The sequence below is a fragment of the Hypomesus transpacificus genome, chromosome 24, assembly GCF_021917145.1.
Source record: "Hypomesus transpacificus isolate Combined female chromosome 24, fHypTra1, whole genome shotgun sequence".
NCBI lineage: Eukaryota > Metazoa > Chordata > Actinopteri > Osmeriformes > Osmeridae > Hypomesus > Hypomesus transpacificus.
This window is the reverse complement of record NC_061083.1, coordinates 2950379-2973145: the sequence shown is the minus strand read 5'-3', so window position 1 is coordinate 2973145 and position 22767 is coordinate 2950379. Positions and strand designations below refer to the sequence as shown.

The window sequence follows — 22767 nt, the reverse complement described above, 5'->3', positions numbered from 1 at the left end:
AAAGTGTATTGTATTAATACAGTCGCCTTCATCATATATTTAAAACACTCAAGAAAAGGATAATACTTATCTAATGACTACCTAACTGTAAACATGTTTGATTGGGAATGAGACATAAGATCCTCAGCAAAAGAATGTGTAAGAATCACTTATGGTTTGGGCTAATAGCTCTCTAACAGTGACAAATAGTTTACCCATAAAATAATTTGTCATCATGCTTAAAATAGATCTAATCTGTATAGTGTAAACAAAACCACATTTCTTGTTAATAATGATAAGTCAACCTAATACGACTGACGTCTTTGCCAAGTTCATTATAAGTGATAATCTCACCATTTTGACAAACCATTCCCTTGATCAAGTGGCTGAAGACCTAATATCCTTTTGATCTGTCAAAACGATAACCCATCAAACCATGCAATACCTAATTAGATGTAATATGGTATGGTGCCATCATTTGCTCTTGTGTGACAGGACAGTACATCCCAGTCATAACAAAAGGGTGGTGAGGTTTGTTTACTAGAGTATTTTCAGCTAGTTTGATTGGTGTTAATGTGAGTAAGACCTTTTCCATAATCATTTGAAATAAGGGTTTAATGTCGTTGCATGGTTACACAACCACGTCGAGAGTAATATAAGTCTGTCAGCATGTCTCTTCTAGGGATTTAATATAGCAATTAATGTCTTGGTTTAACTCAAATATTTCACCAAATACGTCCCACTCGACAGTCATTAACATCATGTCTACATATTTACGTAATCTGTCTGGCGGTTGTGCACCTTAATCAGCATTGACTTGTATGTTACTTCCTTTACATTTCCAAGGAGGGTTTCCTAACTTAGAAATACTAATTTAGCACACTGGTACCAAGAACTCTGTCAGCTGAGACACGATCTAAAGCTAAAAGTTTGCATTTGTCACGCTGAAATGTTGTGCCAACCAAGCAGAGCATGTTTATTAATGTACCCATACCCCATGTTCTTCCAAGGATATCCTCCAATCATACAGCTAACACACACAGGCTTATTAAATATATACATTCATCTTCTTTACTCTCTTACAGTATTTACATGTCATCATTTTACAGTGATATTACATACAATGTTTTTGGCATTTTTAAGTATCTTTACCTATTAAAAAATATACAAAAATAGAATTGCATCTTTTTCTTCTTATTTCTAAATAATATGAGTCCACGTCTGTTCAGTGTTAGGTAGAAGTTTGTGATTTCCTGTTCCGTTTCGCTCGCCTGGTCGGCGGAAAACGGATGAACTCAAAATGTTTGGTTTGGTCCATGTTGGGAAAAGGCAATGGGCCCTTGTGTAGCCTCTTGATGAAATGAACCTCTCTCTGGTTCTCTCTTGTCTTAGAAGCTTTGATGGGCCTCCCTTTCCTGGTGAAAGCCACATACCAACCCTCATACTTGGCATTCTGGAAGGCGGTGTAATTGTTCTCCAGAACAATTTCAGTAAAGATACAATCCCTGCTTCTTCCATTGGGCTGTTGAGAGAATGATGCAGAAATGTTTTATCTGAGGAGACGAAGGCAGTGACATCGTACTATTGTTAAAACTATCATGACTTGCTCTAGGAATCATCATGCTAAGAAATGGAATGCCAACTTAACAATATAGGCCCATGGAACAAGGGTAGGACAAACTATGTCTTATCATAATGTTGGCTCCGTTAACAGTAGGAAATAAAAAAGTTACATCTGAGCCTTTTCATGTACTCTAGAAGTCAAGGAAAATATTAGCTAATCATTCCTCACAAACCAGAATCTAATGTCTAAAAGACAGGAAGTGCACGACAGCTACACCCTTGATCTGAGATTTCATCTTCTATCGAGATGTGTAACCAGACCCCAGTCTTTCAACACCACCAAAACATGATGAAAGATGGATCCATTGCTTCTCATGGCAAGCCGACAACACTGAATACGTCTTTTCCATTTCCATTCAGGAAGTGGACGGTTGACTTCTGACCATCCACTATGTGGGATGGAGAATTCCCTCTATCCCCTGTGATAGTCCACTGTGCTTGGAGCTATAGAGCTGTATCACTGACCCTTGCTATAGCCCTTCCCACGGCTCTACAAGTATCACATCAACGTATATTTCACAGTCTTGATTTCAATGAGGATTGAGCCGAAGTATCAGCAGCCAATCAGCGCATGTTATTCTCCTAGGCTACATTTAACAGTACAATGATTTACCTAATGGCAAAATAAAGTCCACTTAAAACCAGAATGATTTAAGTTGGATCATACCTTTCCAACTAGTTTCCCCTTCCGGTTCATGCAGAGGTAACGACCACTCTCTGCTCCTTTGATCCGCACACGACTACCAAAAGTGTCAGTCTCCACAAAGAGACGTGCTGCAAAACACACACAAACACACAATATGAAAACAGCAATTGGTGGGGTAAAAAATCCTGTTCAAAGTCAATTCAAAGCATTGTTGATCCTTGATACTAAATGGGCATATATGTTTTCTCCAACATAGAACCATTTACCTGTAAAAACTGAGTTTTTCTGTCAACTAGGATGTTTCAGGTTTCAGAGAATCAACAATAAATCAACATTTACATTTATCAAGGACAATAACCTGCTGCTTTGATTAAACGAGTGCCTATGATTAACCTAAAATAAAACAGTAATGGAAAGAATACACATTTCCCTATTGAATTGTCTTATCGGTTCAATGATTGACCTCCTCTGGTTAATTAGGGTCAGTACTTACATTAAGAATGTGTATTGAGCAAAGGACAAAAGACCAGACGAGGGCTTGGATACAGCAGTGTAGTCCTAATCTAAATTAACATATAGGCCTGAAAACATGGGTGGATGTTTAGAGAGGGCCTTGACTGCGATTTTTTCTACGGTCCTTAATCAAAACCTGGGAAAGGCAATGTAGATGTTTCACGGCGAGACAGTCTGAACGTCATAGGCACGAACTTACCGTAAGTATTGCCATCTTCAGCATTGGCGGTGACCCTCTTGCCCTGAATCTGAACGTGCTTCCCGCTGGTTCGGCTGTATAGTTGGTAAATCCTGACTTGTCGCCGGCTTAACTGGTCCGTCACTGCGCCCTGCTCCCTCACATACTGGTTAAAATTAGGAGACGGGTGATTCTCCCCCTTTTTATGTAAAGGGAAAAATAAAATCACATATATTTTCCTCTAACCTGTTTTTTCTAGAATAAACTAACAGAGCGGCATATAGCGTCTAAACAGAAATGACTATTTGCACGGCGGACATAGATTTAGGCCTAATTGCATTACTATTGCAAGCTATTTTGGGAACATTAGTCTACACTACACATAACTCTAAACCAAATATTGTATGACAAATTAGGACAACCAAAAAGTATGATAAGCCTATGGTTATTGTTATTTAGTGTATCAACAATTCATTTTGACAGGCTACCTGTTCAAGTTTTACCTGGGCATGGCAGCACAGCACGAAGAAATGAAAAGAGCTGTGAAATAACAATAAAACACAAATTAACATCAACATTGGGATTTTCACATGGTTGCTCAGTACAATCAAATGGACCACACTTACATGTAAACGCAGCGCTGATTTATTCCATACATTATAGCCCACCGGTATATCATCTAATACCAAAGAGCTCGTCTAACAGCCAGTGATAACCTACTCCAATAAGAAACTATAATCCAATGTTTCACGATTTCAAGCACGTCCCCTTGACCTGTCCACTTCAAGACCCTTAGCGGTCTATTCCATGTGCACACCAATCTTCAAATGAAAGAACACTCTGAAGTAATTCCCTGAAGAAAACACCTCAGTGACCAGATACATCATACTAAGTAAATAAGTAAATCGACATGGTGTCCCCTTGTAAATATCCAAATACGAACAAAAAAATCCATCATTTGTTTCCTTTATAGTAGTCAGTTGAGAAATCCAGACTGTGAGCTCTCAATATAAAGGTTATGTGCTTATTCCAGGTTTGAAAAGCCCTCGTTCTCACTGTGCGTCTTGGCCCCGCGCTGGGCAGTGGTTAAATGTTGAAAGGCAGGTCCCTCCCATGCGCAGGGAGTCAGAATTTTTGTATTGTGGGTGGGCAGACAACAGCGGGCAAATAAATTGGGGCTAAATGCAAGGGCGGTAAATGGTATGTAATGTCCCTATAAGCAATTTAACTGAATGGAATGCCTGGTCCAAAAGGAAAGTGACCGCGTAATTTACGCGTTAAGTTTATCGATGCTAAGTGTGACTTTATTGTTGTAAGAAATAGCAATTTAATGTAAAATACATATTGGGTAAGGTCATTAGGAATTAAGATCAATAACACTTTGGTATTTTATTATAGTTATTATTATCATTTTTTTAAAGCACTATCCCAACCGCCCCTCCACTCTTATTTTCTCTCAATACTCACCTGGTTAAGCAACGTTTACCTCTGCCACCAGCATTGAGCACTGTATTTAAAAGTGAGAAGGGTAATGTTACTTGAGACATGACAATAAGGTGTTAAATACTCCATTTCTTGGTCCCCTTAAATCTTATGGCGCAGTTAACTGCTCGCACATTCAGTTCATGTGGTTGCCTAAAACAAATCATTTGAACAATAGGCTTTTTCATCACGAAGCAGATGTGAGATTGCATGCAATCAACATCGCACTACTGAATGTAACAGGATACCCATTTCCCATAGCCATTCAATGGGCTTTCAATATTCTATGTATCCCAGTTCCTTGTTGATGAGCTTTTTGTCTTTGCTAGATGAATAGATGATTACCTTGAGGACCTTAATCTTCATTTCAGTCAAACGTATTTAGTCATACATATTAATTATATAGTTAACACGTGAGATGTAGAGCTTTAATGCTCAAGTACAGATAGCAAAATGAAATACCTTTATACATAGTTTAGTCATTTCTAACAAAACAATAGTCTTTACATTTTTTAAACACAACAGAGTGTAACTGAGCTCCCAGTAAACAGTTCTTCTCCACACTACTGCTGGCTCCTGTCAGCTGGTCAAGCTGTAAAATACAGCAGCTACCCATCTCTGTTTACTGCTCTGCAAGGGCTTGTGGCCACTGACAGACATCATGGCAATTGATTCCACTTGTTAATGTCACTTCTTAAAAGCTGTCGGTTCATCCATCAATCATGTCGCCCAAGCTGTCCCTGGCATAATTTGACAACAAACAATGTTTGCTTTAGAGAATAAACACACTAACAAATCAACTGAAGGTTTTGCTGAAGTGACGCATGCATGATTCTACAGAATAGATATGCTTGACACTTTTGCATGAACTACAGAAGGCCTGTATGTGATGGTCCTATATCTCTTCACAAATAAACTTCTTGGTATATGCAGGAGCAGACATCCCATCAGCTGGAAAATGTATTGCTACTTGAAGAATGTGTGTCAACTATGTTGATATATGATCCAGACTTCAATGTGGCCTGTGTGCTCAATTTGAATTCAACCTTAAAAGCAAGCCATTCATATCAAGCCATTAAAACCTGTTGCATGGCTTCACTCTTTTATCGGAGATGTTTCGCAAAGATTAAACCACATTTCCATTAAGTCACTGATCAAATGCCGCTCTGCTATAAAATAAACTGTTTACATAATCAATCATGGAGATAGGTTGAGTGTTATTATAAAGGTGCACTGCTTTGAACTTGGGTCTCCGTGGGGGTGTTACAGGGAGTGTTCCATACAGTAACATGGAGACATGGCTGTGTGATGTCTGTTTGCTTGTGCCCATACTCCAATTATAGGAGCTAACTAGAAGAAATGTTGGGGGTGGGTGTGTGTGTGTGGGAGGGGGGGGGGGCAGCTCAGGGGAGAGAGTGTTTGCAGGAGCTAGCCTCATCACTGTGGAATTCACAGATCTCCAGCAGCCTGCATTGGGTGTCAGCAATATTTTTTGGGGAGTGGGGATGTACAAAGAAGAAGAAGAAAAAAAAAAGATGTGGCCTCGCAAAATGCCGCTTGTCTGGCCCCCTTCTAGCCCCCCCCCCTCCCTCCCTGCCCCCACCTCCCCTCTCCCCCCCATCCACCCTTCAACCCCCCACTTCAGTTTACAAAGTGACGGTGAGATCTGAAGACTTGTAACCTGATCTTATTTATTCGTGTCTCCACGGGCTTTACTGGAGATGGAAATAACCTGACGTTCACTGAAAAACAGACACCTCCAGCACCCACAGAAAAGTACCATGAGAGAGAGAGAGAGAGAGAGAGAGAGAGAGAGAGAGAGAGACTGTTGACTCTGCAGAAAAACTGAACAGGTGTACAAGATGTTTACCCCAAAGCTTGTTGCTGATCAAACATGGGGGCAATAGACCACAGTACCACAAGAGGCGAGTTTCCTTCATAAATAGATTCATGAAAGACAGCTCCAGGCAGGCAAAAACATTCCAAGAAGCACTTCCACAGTTACACTTGGTACAAATGATAATCGTCATCTTTTTATGAACTTGTTGTGTTGTATAGACATGAAGGTCTCTAGCGGAAAAGCTCACTGAAAATGTATTACATACTGTGATACGAACAGGGTGGATTCACTGTTGTACTTGTAACAATTCCTGCATTAGAATGCTGGTGTCCCGTCTGTGTTTCAGTGTGTCCGCTGGGCCAGAGCTACTGTACCTCCAGGAACAAGTGAAAGGACGATTGGGGGTCCCTCGACAGCTTCAACCACATCGTAAAAAATCTTCTGCCATAAAGAGCAACTGGCCACTCTTTTCTGACCCTGCGAAAATAAAAGCAAAGAGAAACTCACGGAAAGTGGGTGGTCCTCTTTATGAATGATAAAAGTCGGTTTCAGAGGATGCGCTTGGACAATCTCCCCGGGGTCCCCTTTGGGGCTCCAGGACAGCAGTGGGGTTCCTCGGCTGACGCCCACCCAAACCCCCTCGGTCAGGTCACTCATCAGCGCCTGAGAATATGCAGTTCCAAGCCAGCAGAAAAATAGTCAGCACATCCTCATCAATTCTATGCTTTATAGGTCATTAGAATGGATACGTATTTAGAACAAATACGTCCTGCATGAATTGTCACATAAAATAGGCCTGTATTCTTAAAAATGACTAAATGAAAACATGTGGGCTCAAAATGTACAGAACTGCAATAATTAGAGACTCGTGACCCTTAGGTATACCCCTACCATTTGCAAGCTGACCATTTGAGCTTGCCAAATTTGACACAGCTGACACAGGCAATAAATTTGGAACTAGTTTCCCACCCCCCTTCATCTGAAATGAGGCATAGCCTACAATCCTACACACGCACACACACGCACACAAAACAATGTCCCTGGAAGTATGAGTAGGACCACGCATTTTGTCATATCTGAAATTCACCGCATATTTCTGTAATCTCATGTCATGCCTGGCATTACATCAGACGAGCAAAGGACCAGACGGCTGAACACAGGTCCGAGACCTCGAGGATGCTCCGACAGGTGAAACCCGAGTGGTTGAGCCACGATTAACACTCGTCGGTCGCAGACAGGCCCGTGACCGCTTCATCCGACGAGGCCAGGAAGCCTAGAAAACATGTCAGGCTTCAAAACTAATAAAGTGACTCAGACCACAGCGATTCACAGACGAGCAATGAAAATAGCCGGACGCTGTCCAGCTCGGGCGGACGGCACCAGACAGCCCTGCCGAGGGGCGGAGCAGCATCTGTGTTATTTTTAAGGAGCAAACTGTCCCCCCGTGTCATGAACATGCTCAAGACACACGTGGTGAGACACAAGGTCACCCCCGAAGCCAGGTCACTCTCTGAGGAGGGTCGCTGTTGTAGACGTGTGTGACATTGATCCTTGGTCACAAACAGACACTGTCTAGAATAAGGAAACGCGATCGAAACGAGGGATAACAAATCCCATTGCAAAGAGTTGAACTCTGAATGATAACAGATGATCCAAAAATATGTGAGGATAATAAATTGGCTATCGTCATTAAGATGACTCGAGGCACTGAAGGGAGACCAAAGGAAAACGAGCGTGTCATCTGTAATGAATCATTCGAACATCTTTGTTCACAGCAGACAGCGAACTCCGCACGCCTCCGCATGCAAACAGTCTAAGGAGAGACAGGAGAATAAAAAGCATGTCAACAATGTGACCTCTGAACATCGGCAGACGGAAAAACAACCATTCATTAGAAATTAGTTCTGCATCCAGTACCGTGTGACCTCCTGGCCCCCCAGGACACGTAAGGCCGGTTACATTTGACTGGTTTGGGATTTCAAGGACTCACTGGTAGCCATTTTCAAGATTTATTCTGTCATCAGTTGACAGCAAGACTTCAGACATATGTCACTGATGTCACTGGGCCTGGTAGTCAAAACAAGAAGAACCCCTTGTGGAATCCTCTGAGGGGGGAATCCTTTTTAAATAGATGTCTTTTTATATCTCTGACTGAGGAAGGTTGGCATACTTCATGATTTGGCCATGAAGTGTAAAATATGTCAAATTCTTAGCCAACCACCCCCCTGGCATTCATTTCAAGTAACATACCAATATATTTTTTTCTTTGATAGTCCATAACCATGGCTAAACTTCTAGTACTCAATGGCACTTGGTCAAATGTTTTTTGTTTGCGGTTCTAACATGTATCCTTGGTAATCAATTGATCCATTTAAGATGAAAGATCTGGAATGAAAAAGGTGGAAATTGGCAGAGCCTAATGCCTCTGAGGCCAGGAGATGTGTGATGAATACATTTCGAGACTTCCAAATCAAATTTGCATCTTCACTTCTGACAAAATAATTTGTGAACTTGTTGATACATTCCAAAACAGCCAGGGCCAAATAGCATGGGGTAAGTGCTTAATATTCCTCCCCTGAATGCACTTTAACAAGCTGTCAGTCAGCCTGCATTGGCTACATGTACAAAGTTACAAAAATTATGTAAACATTTGCCAGCAAACACAAAATTGTTAAAGAGTGAACACAAATGATTAAGAGTCACTTGAACAGATTTTCATGGGACACTTTTTCAGCACGTAGCTGAAATGTATTAATGTGTGTATGTGCATTTGAGTGTGTGGGTATTTGAAAAAGGAGACATTTTAAGGGAAATAAAACGCCCCTTACGAAGGATCGCAATGATTTCATGGATCGCAGTTTGAAACATGTTATGATTCTCAAAACTAATTTGAATGTACCAAGTACAGGCCAAACACAAAGGATCCCTGGTTAGCATTTTTCCATCTGCTAGCTCCCCCCATGCAGCCTGAGTAGTGAGTGGCTCACTATGCGATGGTGGGCCAGCTGGTGTGTTGGAGGGCTGACTGACTGGGTCTGGAGCAGCTGTCTGCTCTCCCCTCCCCTTCCTCCTCTGATCTCCGCTCTGCAGTTCACACCTGATCACCAACGACTGCACTTCACAGAGGAATTTTCCATTTTCTATTTTCTCTCACCCTGGGCCCACCCCCACCAGCAAGACAAGTGGTGCCCTGCAACTCTCTGACCGGCGACGCCGACACCCAAACCAGGCTGTGACACAACAACTCGCCTGGTATTTCAGTCACACTTCCATGACTCAGTTGCCACGGGAGGAGAAGGCTATTCTCTGGTTTTGTGACACTGTAAACTATAACGAAGCTGCATGCGTCAAAGTCTATTCCTTCAAATGATGAGTCATTTCCCCATAGCAAAGGCTTTGACTTCAGACGCAATTTGATGGTGTGACACAGACCTTATACACGATCAACCAAAAGTGTCTGTCTGTCTGTCTGTGAGATTGCCTCAGCCATGATAGGTCAGCCACGACAGGTCAGCCATGATAGGTCAGCCACGACAGGTCAGCCACAACAGGTCAGCCATGATAGGTCAGCCACGACAGGTCAGCCATGCTGTCTCTTACCTGGCGGTGACCTCCAGGAGGGCTGGCGTTGACCCCTGTCAATCTCTCCTCACATCTCCGCTCGCTCAGGTCTGTGTTCCTCTCAAAGGGGCTCTTCACATCCAATCTGCCACTGCATCTGTGAGTTCAGGGCTTCCTGGCTGCCTTCCCTGGTCACAGTGGTGTTGTGGACGAGTGCCCACAGCCTCTCAGCCCGCCATCACTCACATATTTCACAGACATGATGACAACGTCAAACAAGGGCTAGTGACACATGGCCTTTGCGGGAGAGGTGAAGGCCACTTTAAGGAACTTGTGTTTCATCGAGAGAAACGTCACGTTTTGGAAAACGTTTCAAACATATATACATCGTGTTTCAAGGCGAAATGTACAGTTATCCCTTTTCCGTCGTGGTTTTAAACAAACCGAAGCACTTGAGACCAACTGCGCTGACAGGTTGAGGAAATTGGATTATGGCAGCTTTTTCAACTCGGGGGGGGGGGGGGGGGGGTTAAAAATTCTTCAGATGACCTGTTGCTTAGAAAAACAAGCCTCAGTGGGCAGTGCAAATCAATAGGGTCCAACTCCATTGACAATGCCACACTAAAGTAATGGAAGTAATTGGCTTACCTTTGATGCAAGGGGAGGGTCAGAGGGGTCAGGGAAGGAGCAGCGTAACAGGACACTTCCAAAGACAGCACTTAAACTCTTAAGGAAAACACAAGTGCAGCTCCTGTTTCCACTCACCTGCACGGCCAAGCGCTGAGCCCTCTCTCTCCCAGCAAGTCGCTACAGGATTTCCTCAGTTGGCTGCTAACACAGGGGTGGCCTTCACATCGAGGAAAACAGCATCCCAAAACCATTCATGAATCATAGCGGGCCCTACACTGGCTCGAACAAAACACTTTAGACGACTCGGAGAGAACGTTATCGCCTTCAGAGAGGCAATTTGGCTGATATCAGGTGTTTGGGCTACTTTGGATGAGCAGTTGTGGACCGGCAGTGAGGAACCTTTGTGAATGAAAATGGCATCGTTGCCTTAGACCTGTGAGGAGAAACACCCACATACATCCATTTGTCATTTCAAACGTCTTTGACATTTTGTTGACACATATTTGACTTTTGAACGCCATCAACGAGGTGTTCTTCCTCCAAGGAGTCTCGTAAAACAGCTGCCAGACATATTACACCATGCGCGGTGTTTGAGGGAACCATTTTTCACGTTGACTACGAGAATGCCAAACAGAAAGGTCTCCGGCAGACCATGGTCCCGGAGTGACAGTGAGCCACCCCGTCCTGTCGTGGGTGTAGCCAGCAGAGAAGGTGCAGGCAGAGGGCAGTGAGAGGTACCTCCCTCTAAAAGGTGCTGGAGTTCAGATGGGAGATACGAACGGATGTAGGGCCAGTCAACAGCCCGGGATGAGGCCCGAGATTTGGAACATGGCTATGGTAACATGTCAGTTCTGATAGCTCCCGACATTCCAGAGAAAATGTCTCTCTCCTTCACCACTCCCTCCGTAACCCCCCCCCCCCTCCCCTCCCCTCTCTCTCTAGCTGTGGCAGGCAGGTTGAGCTGCAGACAGAGGGGTCCGCAGCAGGGGGAAACTCTGCCTGTCTATCACAAGGCCCCCCCATCGTTCCCAGTGCATCCTGTCACACTCCAATTAAAACAGAAGCCGCTCCGAGAGGCACCATCTTCAGGCTGGCTGGCTGCAGACAGGGCTCTGACCCGCCCCTGTCATGTTTGTCTTTGCACCAGCGATCTCTTTGACACATTTTCGCTGAAGATATATGACGGATTGTTCCTCTGGCCCGTCACAGTGGCATTTAGTTTTGTATATTTTTGGACTGAAAAGAAAGAAGAAGAAAAAAAACGTCTGTACTTTCAGAGCTGCAGTTCTTAGCAGAGACCAGAATTTGTTTGAAAGTCACGTACTTAGTAGTAATAGGATGATGGCTATTAATGCTTTGTATTGTGTGTGCACCAACATCATGCTTACAACAATTTCTGCTTTGGTAGCCAAACTACCACAAGCTCCAAACCCTTTGTGATTATAGACAAGAGAGTGTTATGAACAATGAGTGCTGTGGGTGTAACAGGGAAATCACCCCCGTCAGCCCCCGTAGCTGTGATTGTGTAGCAGACAGACAGCTCTAAAAGTCGACTGTGTTTACACTGTCTGGATCATGTCAATGGGAGGATGTGAAGGTAGATCAGACGACCATCATAGAACTTCAGATGATTCAATCATTTCGAAGCACTTCTGGCTCTGAAGAAAAGAGGATTTGAAGAATCATGCCCAAAATGCTAGAGATTCAGTGCTAGATATTTGACTACTATTTTAGAATGCACATATGACAACAATTGTCAAAGTCAGGAAAAGAGAACAGGAGGGGGGGTAGGGGGGTGGAGGGAAAGCAAAAATTTGTTCAAATCCCCATACATAGTGCACACACCCTTTTCCACAAATTCCAACAAAGGAGGAAGCCGCCGATGAATGACATCCTGTGAGGTACTGTATCCCTCACCCAAACCTCCCACCACAAATTCTGACTGCCTCAATACACAAGTGCACCTGAACCGTGAAAGGAAGGTGAAAATTAAGTCTACTTTGGGGTATAAAAAAAAACCCCTGGCTTATCTCCCGGCTGGAACCATGCCCTCCCCTATCTGACACACTAGGACCCAGGGAGCTGACCTGAATAGGAAACAGCATGGCCTTTTACAAAGACCTGTTAGAAACAATTAGTCCTGACCGCCGGGTTTGATTTGTCGGGCTAATTGCCGGTTCAGGCTGAGAGTGTGAGGTAGTTGGGAAGCCTTGTGGCAGAGAGGACCCTGGGGGTGAGCGGTGTTCACACAATAGCTGCCTTTATTTCACATTCAGGTTCTACAGAGGAGGTGTGCTCAAAAGATTTAATCCCGCATTCAGACCTGACAAGAAAAGTCATTCATATTGAAAGGTGGCCCAACACTGTTTCAGGTGTGTTCCCCTCCCTGTCTTCCCCTCGACATCTCCCTTCGTGTCACAAGAAAATAAAAAACAATTACCTAAATTATAGTGTGTGTTTTTTTTTTGTGTTTTTTTTTTTTGCTTGCTTATACGACAGGAATTTTTGCCGTCCGTTCCCTTCCAACAAGCCCAGGGAAACCTGATCCTGGCAGGGAGCACCTCTGAGTAGTGCTTTCTCTCAAAGGCTTGCATTTTACCAAGGACAATTTGACCAGGATACCATTCCTGACTCCACTATATGTGAGTGATGAGTGGCTGACACAAAAAACAGCAGGCCATGTAAAAGGATGGCACCGTGCTGCAGGATTAGAGGAGGTGCCTCGTCCATGAAGGGTTTTAGCCCCATGCTTTCACCTCCCAACACGGCTGATGTTTCACTCCCCCCCCCCCCCCCCCCCCCCCCCCCCCCCCCTGAAGAAGTCAAGTCTTCACATACCAAGAACCCCCACCCCCCCTCCTCTAAAATATCACCTGCTTTCTGCTCCTTTAATCACGTCAATAGGCATTCCTTCATGCAATTTACAACAGTCTCTCATGTACAGGTAAAAGGGAAAGAATTTCGGAACAAAAGTGAAGCAATCCATGCAAGCCGCAACTGACATCATGTCCCCCACCAACACTGTGAGCATGTATGGGGCAAGAGCGTTTCAATATAAATTCCAGCATGCAATAGAAGGATTAGGGGACTTTGGTGATGAACCAGGCAACGTCAGAAACAGAATGATTCAATGGCTCTATGTGCTACTCTCTCGTTTTGTGCTGGTCTCTCTCAATATACATTGCGTATACATTTGCTCTCTCTCAATATACATTGCAATAACTATAGTTTATGATAATGGTCAGGAAGTTACCTCTGAGAAACTTTGCCCACAAGAACAATCTTTTAAGTAATTCAATGTCAATTCTCACATGTTATTTTAACAAAATATTATTCTTTAGCCCATGAATATTAATCGGTTCTACCAATTTGACATGATGGTCTGCTAGGAGGCCCTTTGCATCCTCTGCCAAGCTACATTCACATTCATAAGGGAAAATCTTCACCCTGACTTTCTCCATCACCCTGCTTTGTTGAGAAGGTCACTTCAAAGGAGTGACTGAGTCACAGGGGCAATAGAGGGCCTGGGGACCGACAAATGCACAAGTTGTAAAACTTAACAAGGTGTGAATGCCCTCTGTGTGCCCTGGGCCTCTAGTGTGCAGCCTACAGCAGCCTGTGGAGGTCCTCTGGGTGCCCTGGGCCTCTAGTGTGCAGCCTACAGCAGCCTGTGGAGGTCCTCTGTGTGCCCTGGGCCTCTAGTGTGCAGCCTACGGCAGCCTGTGGAGGTCCTCTGGGTGCCCTGGGCCTCTAGTGTGCAGCCTTCAGCAGCCTGTGGAGGTCCTCTGGGTGCCCTGGGCCTCTAGTGTGCAGCCTTCAGCAGCCTGTGGAGGTCCTCTGGGTGCCCTGGGCCTCTAGTGTGCAGCCTACAGCAGCCTGTGGAGGTCCTCTGGGTGCCCTGGGCCTCTAGTGTGCAGCCTTCAGCAGCCTGTGGAGGTCCTCTGGGTGCCCTGGGCCTCTAGTGTGCAGCCTTCAGCAGCCTGTGGAGGTCCTCTGGGTGCCCTGGGCCTCTAGTGTGCAGCCTTCAGCAGCCTGTGGAGGTCCTCTGGGTGCCCTGGGCCTCTAGTGTGCAGCCTTCAGCAGCCTGTGGAGGTCCTCTGGGTGCCCTGGGCCTCTAGTGTGCAGCCTTCAGCAGCCTGTGGAGGTCCTCTGGGTGCCCTGGGCCTCTAGTGTGCAGCCTACAGCAGCCTGTGGAGGTCCTCTGGGTGCCCTGGGCCTCTAGTGTGCAGCCTTCAGCAGCCTGTGGAGGTCCTCTGGGTGCCCTGGGCCTCTAGTGTGCAGCCTTCAGCAGCCTGTGGAGGTCCTCTGGGTGCCCTGGGCCTCTAGTGTGCAGCCTTCAGCAGCCTGTGGAGGTCCTCGGGGCCTGGCCTGTGGCACCGTGTCTGGGGGATGGTGCGCTGTGTTTGGAGAGGAAACATCAGGTGGTTGGACCCAGGCCTGCCGCTTCAGGAGTGGGCCCTGCCTGGACGCTCTCCTTGATTTATCTGTGCATTTTTTTTTTTTAGAATGATGTTCCTAACCTCTTCACCTCTGCACCATTTGTGTTGTTGCTCCTCTCTGTTCGGGGGCCATCTAACACCGGGACGACTCGCCCCTCACCCGACTCCGACGCACGTCCCCCGCGCCCGTGTCATCTGCAGTTCGGCTCGGACACCACACACACACACACACAGAGAGACACACGCACACACATACACACACTCTTGACCTGTGAAGTGCAGCCATGGGGGGTGACATACTTGGCTGTATACAGTACATTTTACGATAACAATAAACTATTGGGCTTTCCTTTGAACTTATTAGAATTGGAAATACTGTTAAACAGTCCATGTGCTATGGAACAAGTTAGGCACTTGTGTGACTATCCTAAAAAAGAGATGTAGTTGCTTTTGCACAAGACCACACATTATCAGGATGTGTTACGTATTTGAAGAATAAAGATTTTGGCTTCTTTCCTATACTTGTTTTTGGTTTATCCATTACACCTCTAAAAATCTAATAATAGTAACACGCACGCTTTGAAGTCTGAAGGAACAAGAAACTCCATTTCATCACAAAGAAATGCAACCTTAATCATTAGCTTATAGAGGTTTCATATCTATGGCTCATTTGAGATCAATCTTCCATGAAAATCAATCACCTCACACCTGAAGTTAATACAATTATCGGCATAATTTGCAATCATTTGACAAACATATTTGACCGAGGTCATCGTCATCTCATGGTCATAACTAAGAGTGAGTGTCCATTTATAGACAGTTGGATATGGAATAAAGGTTAATATTTGCCTCTGCTGATATTTTACCGGCACTTACCACCAGTCTGACCTTTTAAACTAAGGGATGGGTATTGAAAATATGAATACTTGGCTTTCATATAAACATTGATAATGTTCAAAGATTTTGTGTGGTGTGATTTTAAATTGCCACATATAGACATAACATAAAAATAAGCTTTCAAAACTTTCTTTATTTGATGCCACACGCACTAACGTTGTGATTTTTAATGCAACCACCAATAAACAGTTGTGTGTTCTGACAGTACGCTAAACCAAGCACAACTATGAGACAGTAGCGCCCTCCTCTGGTACAGAGTTCAACTAATCAAATTAATTGAAATGCTTAAAAGTCGTGTATTAAGCACAGGAGGGAAATTACTATATAAACTGTATCGTTTTTAGATAGTTTCTGTTTAATTTGTGTCTTGGTATGAGTGGGTTCTCAAGTTGTAGCAAACTCTTAACTAGCTATGTAACAAACTCTAAATTATTGAAAGAGTTGAGTTTGAGTGTCTGTATGGGTATGTCAATGTGGGTTACAATTATTAGTAGGTGTCTCGTCCCAGGAGACAACTGCATTTGTGGCAGAACATAATTTATTTTCAGTAGTAAAAAGTCAAACGCAGCACATCAACGTCATTTCCTCATACCTATCAAATCTTTGTAAGAGGTTTTTGAGGTGAGATTCGTTATCTCTCCGCATGACCAAAGGTTGTAGTCTGTGCCCGTTAGAGACACGGTAAAACCGTAGGCTAAATGTAAATGTAATGTAAAACTGCGTGTCATTGAATTAACTTTGTAATTTGTAATACAAGACGAGGCAAATGTTGAATGCATTTGAAGGGACGTATTACAATCAGCAATTACAGTTGTCACTTCTGGGTGTGCCAATGGGTAAAAAACAGGCATTCGAGAATAAAACTGGATTTATTGGACAACGTATAGCTCTGGCCAAGCCCACATCTGCACTCACCCACAAGTCTTCCTTTAGCACGCTTTCGCTCTTTCGCTCATGATTGCTGGCCTCGCATCAGCTCACCACCGATCTCAACCTCGACATGACTAACCAGTACTGTCACATCATTGCCCCAGCCGTGCTCCTGCTACTGGGGTTGGCTGGAATTTTATTGGTTGCGATTCCAATTTACGACGTACGGGAATCTCCGGAGAATATGGTAGGCTTGGTCACCTGACCGTTAGTAAATTGTACCTGTCATGATAATTCACTTTGAGAGAAGTATTCCATTTGTGCGTGTTTGACGTTGCTTACAGATGGCCATTACTGGAAAACTAAACATTGCTTGAAATAATATTGAAAAGAATATTGTTACTGGTAATTAATAGATGATGCAACACTTAATCAGCGACGCATTGCATGCTTACAAAACTTGTTTTGATGTGTCTAGTGAGGTCCGATTGGTTTGGAAATTGAGGTTAGCTCACCTTATAAGCACTGATATTAATTCAATGGAACAGGTGCAGCCCAATAGAGGATGATGAGCATAGCCCCAGGTATTGCACTGAATAACATAGGCAGCGTTTAATGCATCATTCAGATGAATAGAACCATTACAGGCTGGATGTGGACCAACCATCAGCAGTTCATTGATGCAACTTGTACAGGAGAAGTAACCTAGATAATCAGCATCAAAGTAGTGATTCATGAATGTACACTATTAGATGCATATCATCATAGGATCATATAGGAATCATTTACACCGGAATATTTGGTGGGGAATTCCTGGTCAAATGTTGATGTCAAGTTCAAAAAATCCATATCAGATGTTATATTTTATCTCCTGTTTTAAAGGAGAGAGAGAGACAGAGGTAAACTGATAACAAGCCTATTCCCAGTCAGTCCTTTGACATGTAGTGGCTTGCCCTTTTAGCAGATCTACAAAGCCAAACCTAATCCTGGCCATGGGTAGCATGAAAAGGTTGGGATGAAAGACTGGAAGAGAAAAAAAGGACAGACCCGAGGATATATAAGTAAAGGTCTCCTTCATTCACCACTCATTCTTTCTTAAGAATTAAGTTCCCCTCAAAATCCCTTAAAAAGGGGAACGGGTACTTTTTGAATGGCCCGTGTCCATCAATGGAACAGTGACTTTGTTTCGAGATCAAAGACCTGTGTCAATACTGGGTTCATAATTGGGGTATTAAAGTACTTAGCCTGGACTGTTTCTCTCTCATGTGTTTATCTGGAATATTTCACCCAGTATGGAGTGGTCCTGGATGCAGGCTCCTCCCACAGCACCATGTTTATCTACAAGTGGCCGGCTGATAAGGTGAATGGCACTGGCATCGTCACCCAGCACAGCGAGTGTCATGTGAAAGGTGAGCCGTTTCCCCTGACATCTCTCTCGTGAGGCCGAACAGCATCGCAGGGCGGAGGGAAGCCGTCCTTGTCTAACCACCTGTCCGGTCTTCCCTCTGACTGGAAGCACAGGGTTTTTAAAACGGTCAGAGGGCTCTCGCTTTCCGAGCACTCCGTCGAGACGCTTTCATTTCCTACATTTTAGGTTGTTTTCGCAACTGTGACTATTGCAGAAGTGGTTATGTCACGTTTGGTTTGACATGCTTCTGTTCTGTCGAATGTTTCCTGTTCCTGCGTTAAGTGCGGTCACATCGACCTTATTTCTAGTTGGTCAAACTGAGAAAAAAACCTTGTTTCTATAGAAACACACTTTAAACATGTTTGCCCTAACCCTCACCCTCATGCCTTGGGTCTACTTCTGCAAAACTCTCCTCAGGAACCGTAATACTGTCTCTCTGTCTAGGTGGAGGAATTTCAAGTTATGCTGGACAGCGAGGGGGGGCCGCCCGCAGTCTGGAGACCTGTCTAGAACAGGCCTTGCAGGACATCCCTAAATCTAGGCACCATCTCACCCCAATGTATCTTGGAGCCACAGCTGGTATGAGGTTACTGAAGTGAGTAAAGATGAAGGACAATGATATTCAAATACCACTGAAACCCTGCAGCATCCTAAGTAAAAAAAATAAGATTACGAGTCAAATGAGATAAGTAACAACACCTCATAGATTAGTCCTCCATTTTCAATCGATGATGTAATTATCTCTCTTTTTTTCCAGTATATCTAACTACACCCAGTCAGAACAAATACTGAAGGAAGTGGGAAACAAATTGCGCACTTACCCTTTTAACTTCAGAGGGGCCGCCATCTTGAGTGGTCAAGATGAGGGGGCGTATGGCTGGGTTACCGTCAACTACCTTCTAGAGAACTTCATCAAGGTGGAGTTTCAATATGTGTTTCCCTACAGGGCACTTGGGAAGCATATTGAGGAAGAAGTGTTACGGGGAAAAAAGGAAAGGTAGGCGTTACCACATTCTCATGTTTCCTCTGACTTTCCTCTTTTGTGTTACACAGTACGGCTTTGTGGGACGCTGGCTTAGTTCCGGAAGGAAGACGGTGGGGGCTCTGGATTTTGGGGGGGCCTCTACCCAGATCACCTTTGAGACCCCTGATAACGTGGAGGACACGAGAAACGAGGTGAAGCTACGGCTTTACGGTGAAGACTATCACATCTACACCCATAGCTTCCTGTGCTATGGCAGGGACCAGGTCTTACGCAAACTCCTGGCTTACTTGGTCAAGGTAAAATACATTGTCAACACACCGTTTGATTCTGAGAACCTGAGTGATTAAGTGGGAATACAACGTTTGAATGGAATCCCTGCTGCTTCTATTTCTTCTTCTCTGGTATCTTTCAGACTCAAGGCTCTGGAGGTCTGATTTCCCACCCATGCCACCCTGCAGGACACAACACCTCCATAACACTGGGCAGTGTGTTTGACTCCCCATGCACTTCAGAACACAGACCCACGCCTTACCACCCACAGAGCTCCCTGACTGTGCAGGGGACCGGGAATTACCAGCAATGTCTTGGCAATGTTTCTGAGATGTTCTCCTTCAACAAATGCTCCTTCTCCAAGTGCTCCTTTGATGGGATCTTTCAGCCCAATGTGACAGGCAGCTTTATGGTGATTCTTCCAATATGAGTTCATATTATTTTGACATGCAGTTTGTGTCCTGAGTGGAAAAAAAATCTTACTTAAATCTCACTTATTTCTCAGTTTTGCTACTGACTAGACTGAGAATTGTTCTATATTCAGATCCTTGTTACAGGAATCCCAGTAAATAAGTCTGTAGTGCACATAACTTCCTGCATGGGTATTGCAAACTTGTTATGCCCGTTAATTGAGCTTTCTCTGTCCTACAGGCATTCTCTGCTTTCTACTACACGCACTCCTTCCTGGAGCGTAGCACCGGCATCCAAATCACATCACCCACCCTCCTGGAAGGAGCCGCCCGTACCGTCTGCAACATGAGCTTCCAGGAGGTAAAGAACAGCACTGTGTTCCACAGCCGGGCTCAAATGACTGGATATTCTTAGATCATTCATCCAATACACTGGAGTGCTACAGTAACAATGGTTTTCGCAGACACGGGTGGGCACTTTCATTGTGCAGTCAATCTCCAGTTGCAGCAACTGAGGCAAACCACGTTAGAGCTCTGTGAATTGCGGGGAGATTAGATCCTCCAATCGGTTGTGAAGAGATTTATGCCGAGTAAGCAGTGATTACCTTCCCTATGAAACAGCAGAAGGGAGCGCTAATCAGATTTTCCAAGACTGCAATTTGATTACCAACTTTAGGATGCTTTCTGTGCACTTGTATGTATGATGTCCAATTGATGGTCGTATACTGAAAAAAGGAAGAAGAAAAACATGACAGAAGTGTTTCACTGCTAATTTATGCCACTCGCACCGACACACCCTTTCCACACAGTTATCTGAGAAGGTCCCCGAGGAGAAGAAGCGTCTCCAAGACTATTGCACAGTGTCTGTCTTCATCCAGGTGCTAACTCTTGAAGGCTATCATTTCGACGAGGTCTCCTTTCCTCGCATCTCTTTTCAGAAAAAGGTGAGTGTCAAATTGAAAAATCACATGATGAAGTTATATTTGACTTTGTAAAAAAAACAAAAAAAAACAAAAATAAGGTCTGAACTTCTGTTGTGCAGGCGGGAGGCACCTCCATCGGTTGGGCGCTGGGTTACATGTTGACCCTAAGCAGCCTGTTGCCGGGGGAGAGTATTGGCCTGAGGAAGGCCCTGCTTCCTGGAGCTTGGCTTGGCCTGATCCTCATCTTTGTCTTCCTCCTCCTAATTGTATTTGGTTATTTGGTTGTGACGGTCTGTCAACGGAAGAAGGGCGGGGCCAGTGTTATTTGATAGCTTGTTTAGCTCAATTTGGCAAATGTTGCCTCCAGTCAGATGTTTGCACTTATCGCATGCACTAAAGTTCCGGCCATTCCAAACGTGTAGCTTGCCTTATGCCTTAGTGTGTGTTTGTGTGTGTCCGAGGAATAAGGCTCTAAGTGTAATTATGACCAAAGAAATCTGAGTGAGATGCTAAATGACTTTTATTTTGAATTGGTGTCTTGCTTGTCATTTGTTCTACCTAGTTTTGTCAAATCGACTATAATGTATTAATTCTTTTTGTAACGTAAAATTCTGAATAAGAGTGAAAAACGTAAATAACAGAAGTGAATACTGAATAATAATCACATCCTTTTTGTGCTGTCTAGTTAATAACATGTTTGCACTTTTCAATATTTTGCTTGTTTAATGAAATTTATTCTTGCATCTTGCCATTACGACTTGATTGATGTTGTTTCGCTTTTTCAATTCGTCCAATGTCATAACTGAACAATACATTTCTAGTGGGATTAGGTGTTAATTATTTCAACCAAGGATTGTTTGTTGTATCAGATCAATGTACTTTTTATTCTTCAAATCAAATAAAGATCAATAGGACCTAAATTGACCTTGGCTTCTTAACCCTTTGATACACAAGCAATGCTTACCCCCTCTAATGCAGAACATGGGTCTGAAATGACCCACATTCATTTCCTGTGACGTTTCATGTATGGTTGAGTGTTTCTTTGCTATATCTTTTTAAATCAATTCATTTCATTATTTAATATTCTAATTATTCATTAAGTATCTTGTTTTTGATTTCCACAAATCATTATTAGAATTTTTGTCTTTCTTACTTTTGAGGAAAAAAAACTGTTTGTGCGACTACATCAAGTTTATAGACATGGGTCAAACATGACCCATATTATTCACTATGGAATTTGATAGAAACTTTGGATATTTGCAATTTGGAACATATTTACTGTGGATAACTATCCACCTGCCACACATTTCACAGCTCAACACTGCTGCTTTCAGGCTGAGAGATGTTCATCAGTGACATCATTGAGGGAGATCCTGAAAGGCAACAACCATGAGACGAAGAGCTGCAGCAGTAAAAGGGAAAGAATGGAGAAGCATCAACAAACAGGAATTCTTGGCCTCCATCGGTTTGACACTCCTTGCAGAGGAGGACAAGAGCCTAGATGTGGGCCCAGAGGGAGCGTTTTTGGATCCAATTGCGAAATCCAATGTATAAAGTATGTATAATGTGTCAAGGCTCCTGTCCTCCCCTTGCAAGGAGTGTCAAACTGAGAGAGGCCAAGAATTCCTGTTTGTCTATGTTTCTCTACTCTTTCCCTTTTGCTGCTGCAGCTCTTTATCTCTAAGTTGTTACATTTCGTCACTTGTGAACATCTCCCAGCCTAAAAGCAGTTGTGTTGAGTTGTGAAATGTTTGACAGGTGAATAGTTATCAAATGTTTCAAGTTGCAAACATTTACAAATATCAAAAATTCCTATCAACCTCCATACATTACGGTATTTTTGGACCCATGTCTGTAAACTGAAGGTACATTTTGAAATGAGTTGATTTAAAAAGATACAGCAAAGAAACACTCAGCCATACATGAAATATCATAGGAAATGAATGTAGGTCATTCTAGACCCATGTCGTGCATTAGAGGGGTGTACAAAAAAAATATATTTAAAGAGGAAAAAATTCAAATAAGGACTTGTGATGACTACAAACAAGTTAATTGAGGAATACCTGGAATCTGCATTATTACATTATTTTTTTGAGAAGATATAGAACATAAA

At 43.7% G+C, this 22767-nt stretch overlaps 2 protein-coding genes and 1 long non-coding RNA gene across 7 annotated transcripts; 1 reads left to right on the top strand and 2 right to left on the bottom strand.

Annotated features, from left to right (window-relative positions):
- Positions 1-659: 659 nt before the first annotated feature.
- On the bottom strand, positions 660-4082 carry fgf17 (fibroblast growth factor 17). Of its 5 annotated transcripts, none has more exons than XM_047048413.1 (5): positions 3566-4082; positions 3428-3479; positions 2961-3138; positions 2270-2376; positions 660-1501 (listed from the first exon to the last, which is right to left on the bottom strand). In XM_047048413.1, the coding sequence occupies exons 1-5, from the start codon at positions 3616-3618 to the stop codon at positions 1211-1213; spliced, it is 681 nt and encodes a 226-aa protein (XP_046904369.1). In that variant the 5' UTR covers positions 3619-4082; the 3' UTR covers positions 660-1210. The 5 variants fall into 5 exon arrangements, with proteins under 5 accessions (XP_046904369.1, XP_046904371.1, XP_046904373.1 ...); XM_047048415.1 differs by having other exon boundaries at positions 2961-3105; positions 3566-4017; XM_047048417.1 differs by having other exon boundaries at positions 2961-3090; positions 3443-3479; positions 3566-4017.
- A 9246-nt stretch (positions 4083-13328) lies between these two features.
- Positions 13329-16788, bottom strand: LOC124486809. Its single transcript, XR_006958302.1, has 3 exons — positions 16704-16788; positions 14973-15160; positions 13329-14849 (listed from the first exon to the last, which is right to left on the bottom strand). It is a non-coding gene; the product is annotated as an uncharacterized LOC124486809 (long non-coding RNA).
- LOC124486808 (ectonucleoside triphosphate diphosphohydrolase 2-like) lies at positions 16088-21403 on the top strand. The gene is made up of 9 exons (XM_047048637.1): positions 16088-16905; positions 17950-18067; positions 18511-18661; positions 18824-18983; positions 19120-19347; positions 19464-19733; positions 19973-20092; positions 20541-20675; positions 20774-21403. The coding sequence occupies exons 1-9, from the start codon at positions 16789-16791 to the stop codon at positions 20981-20983; spliced, it is 1509 nt and encodes a 502-aa protein (XP_046904593.1). The 5' UTR covers positions 16088-16788; the 3' UTR covers positions 20984-21403.
- The last annotated feature ends 1364 nt before the right edge of the window (positions 21404-22767 follow it).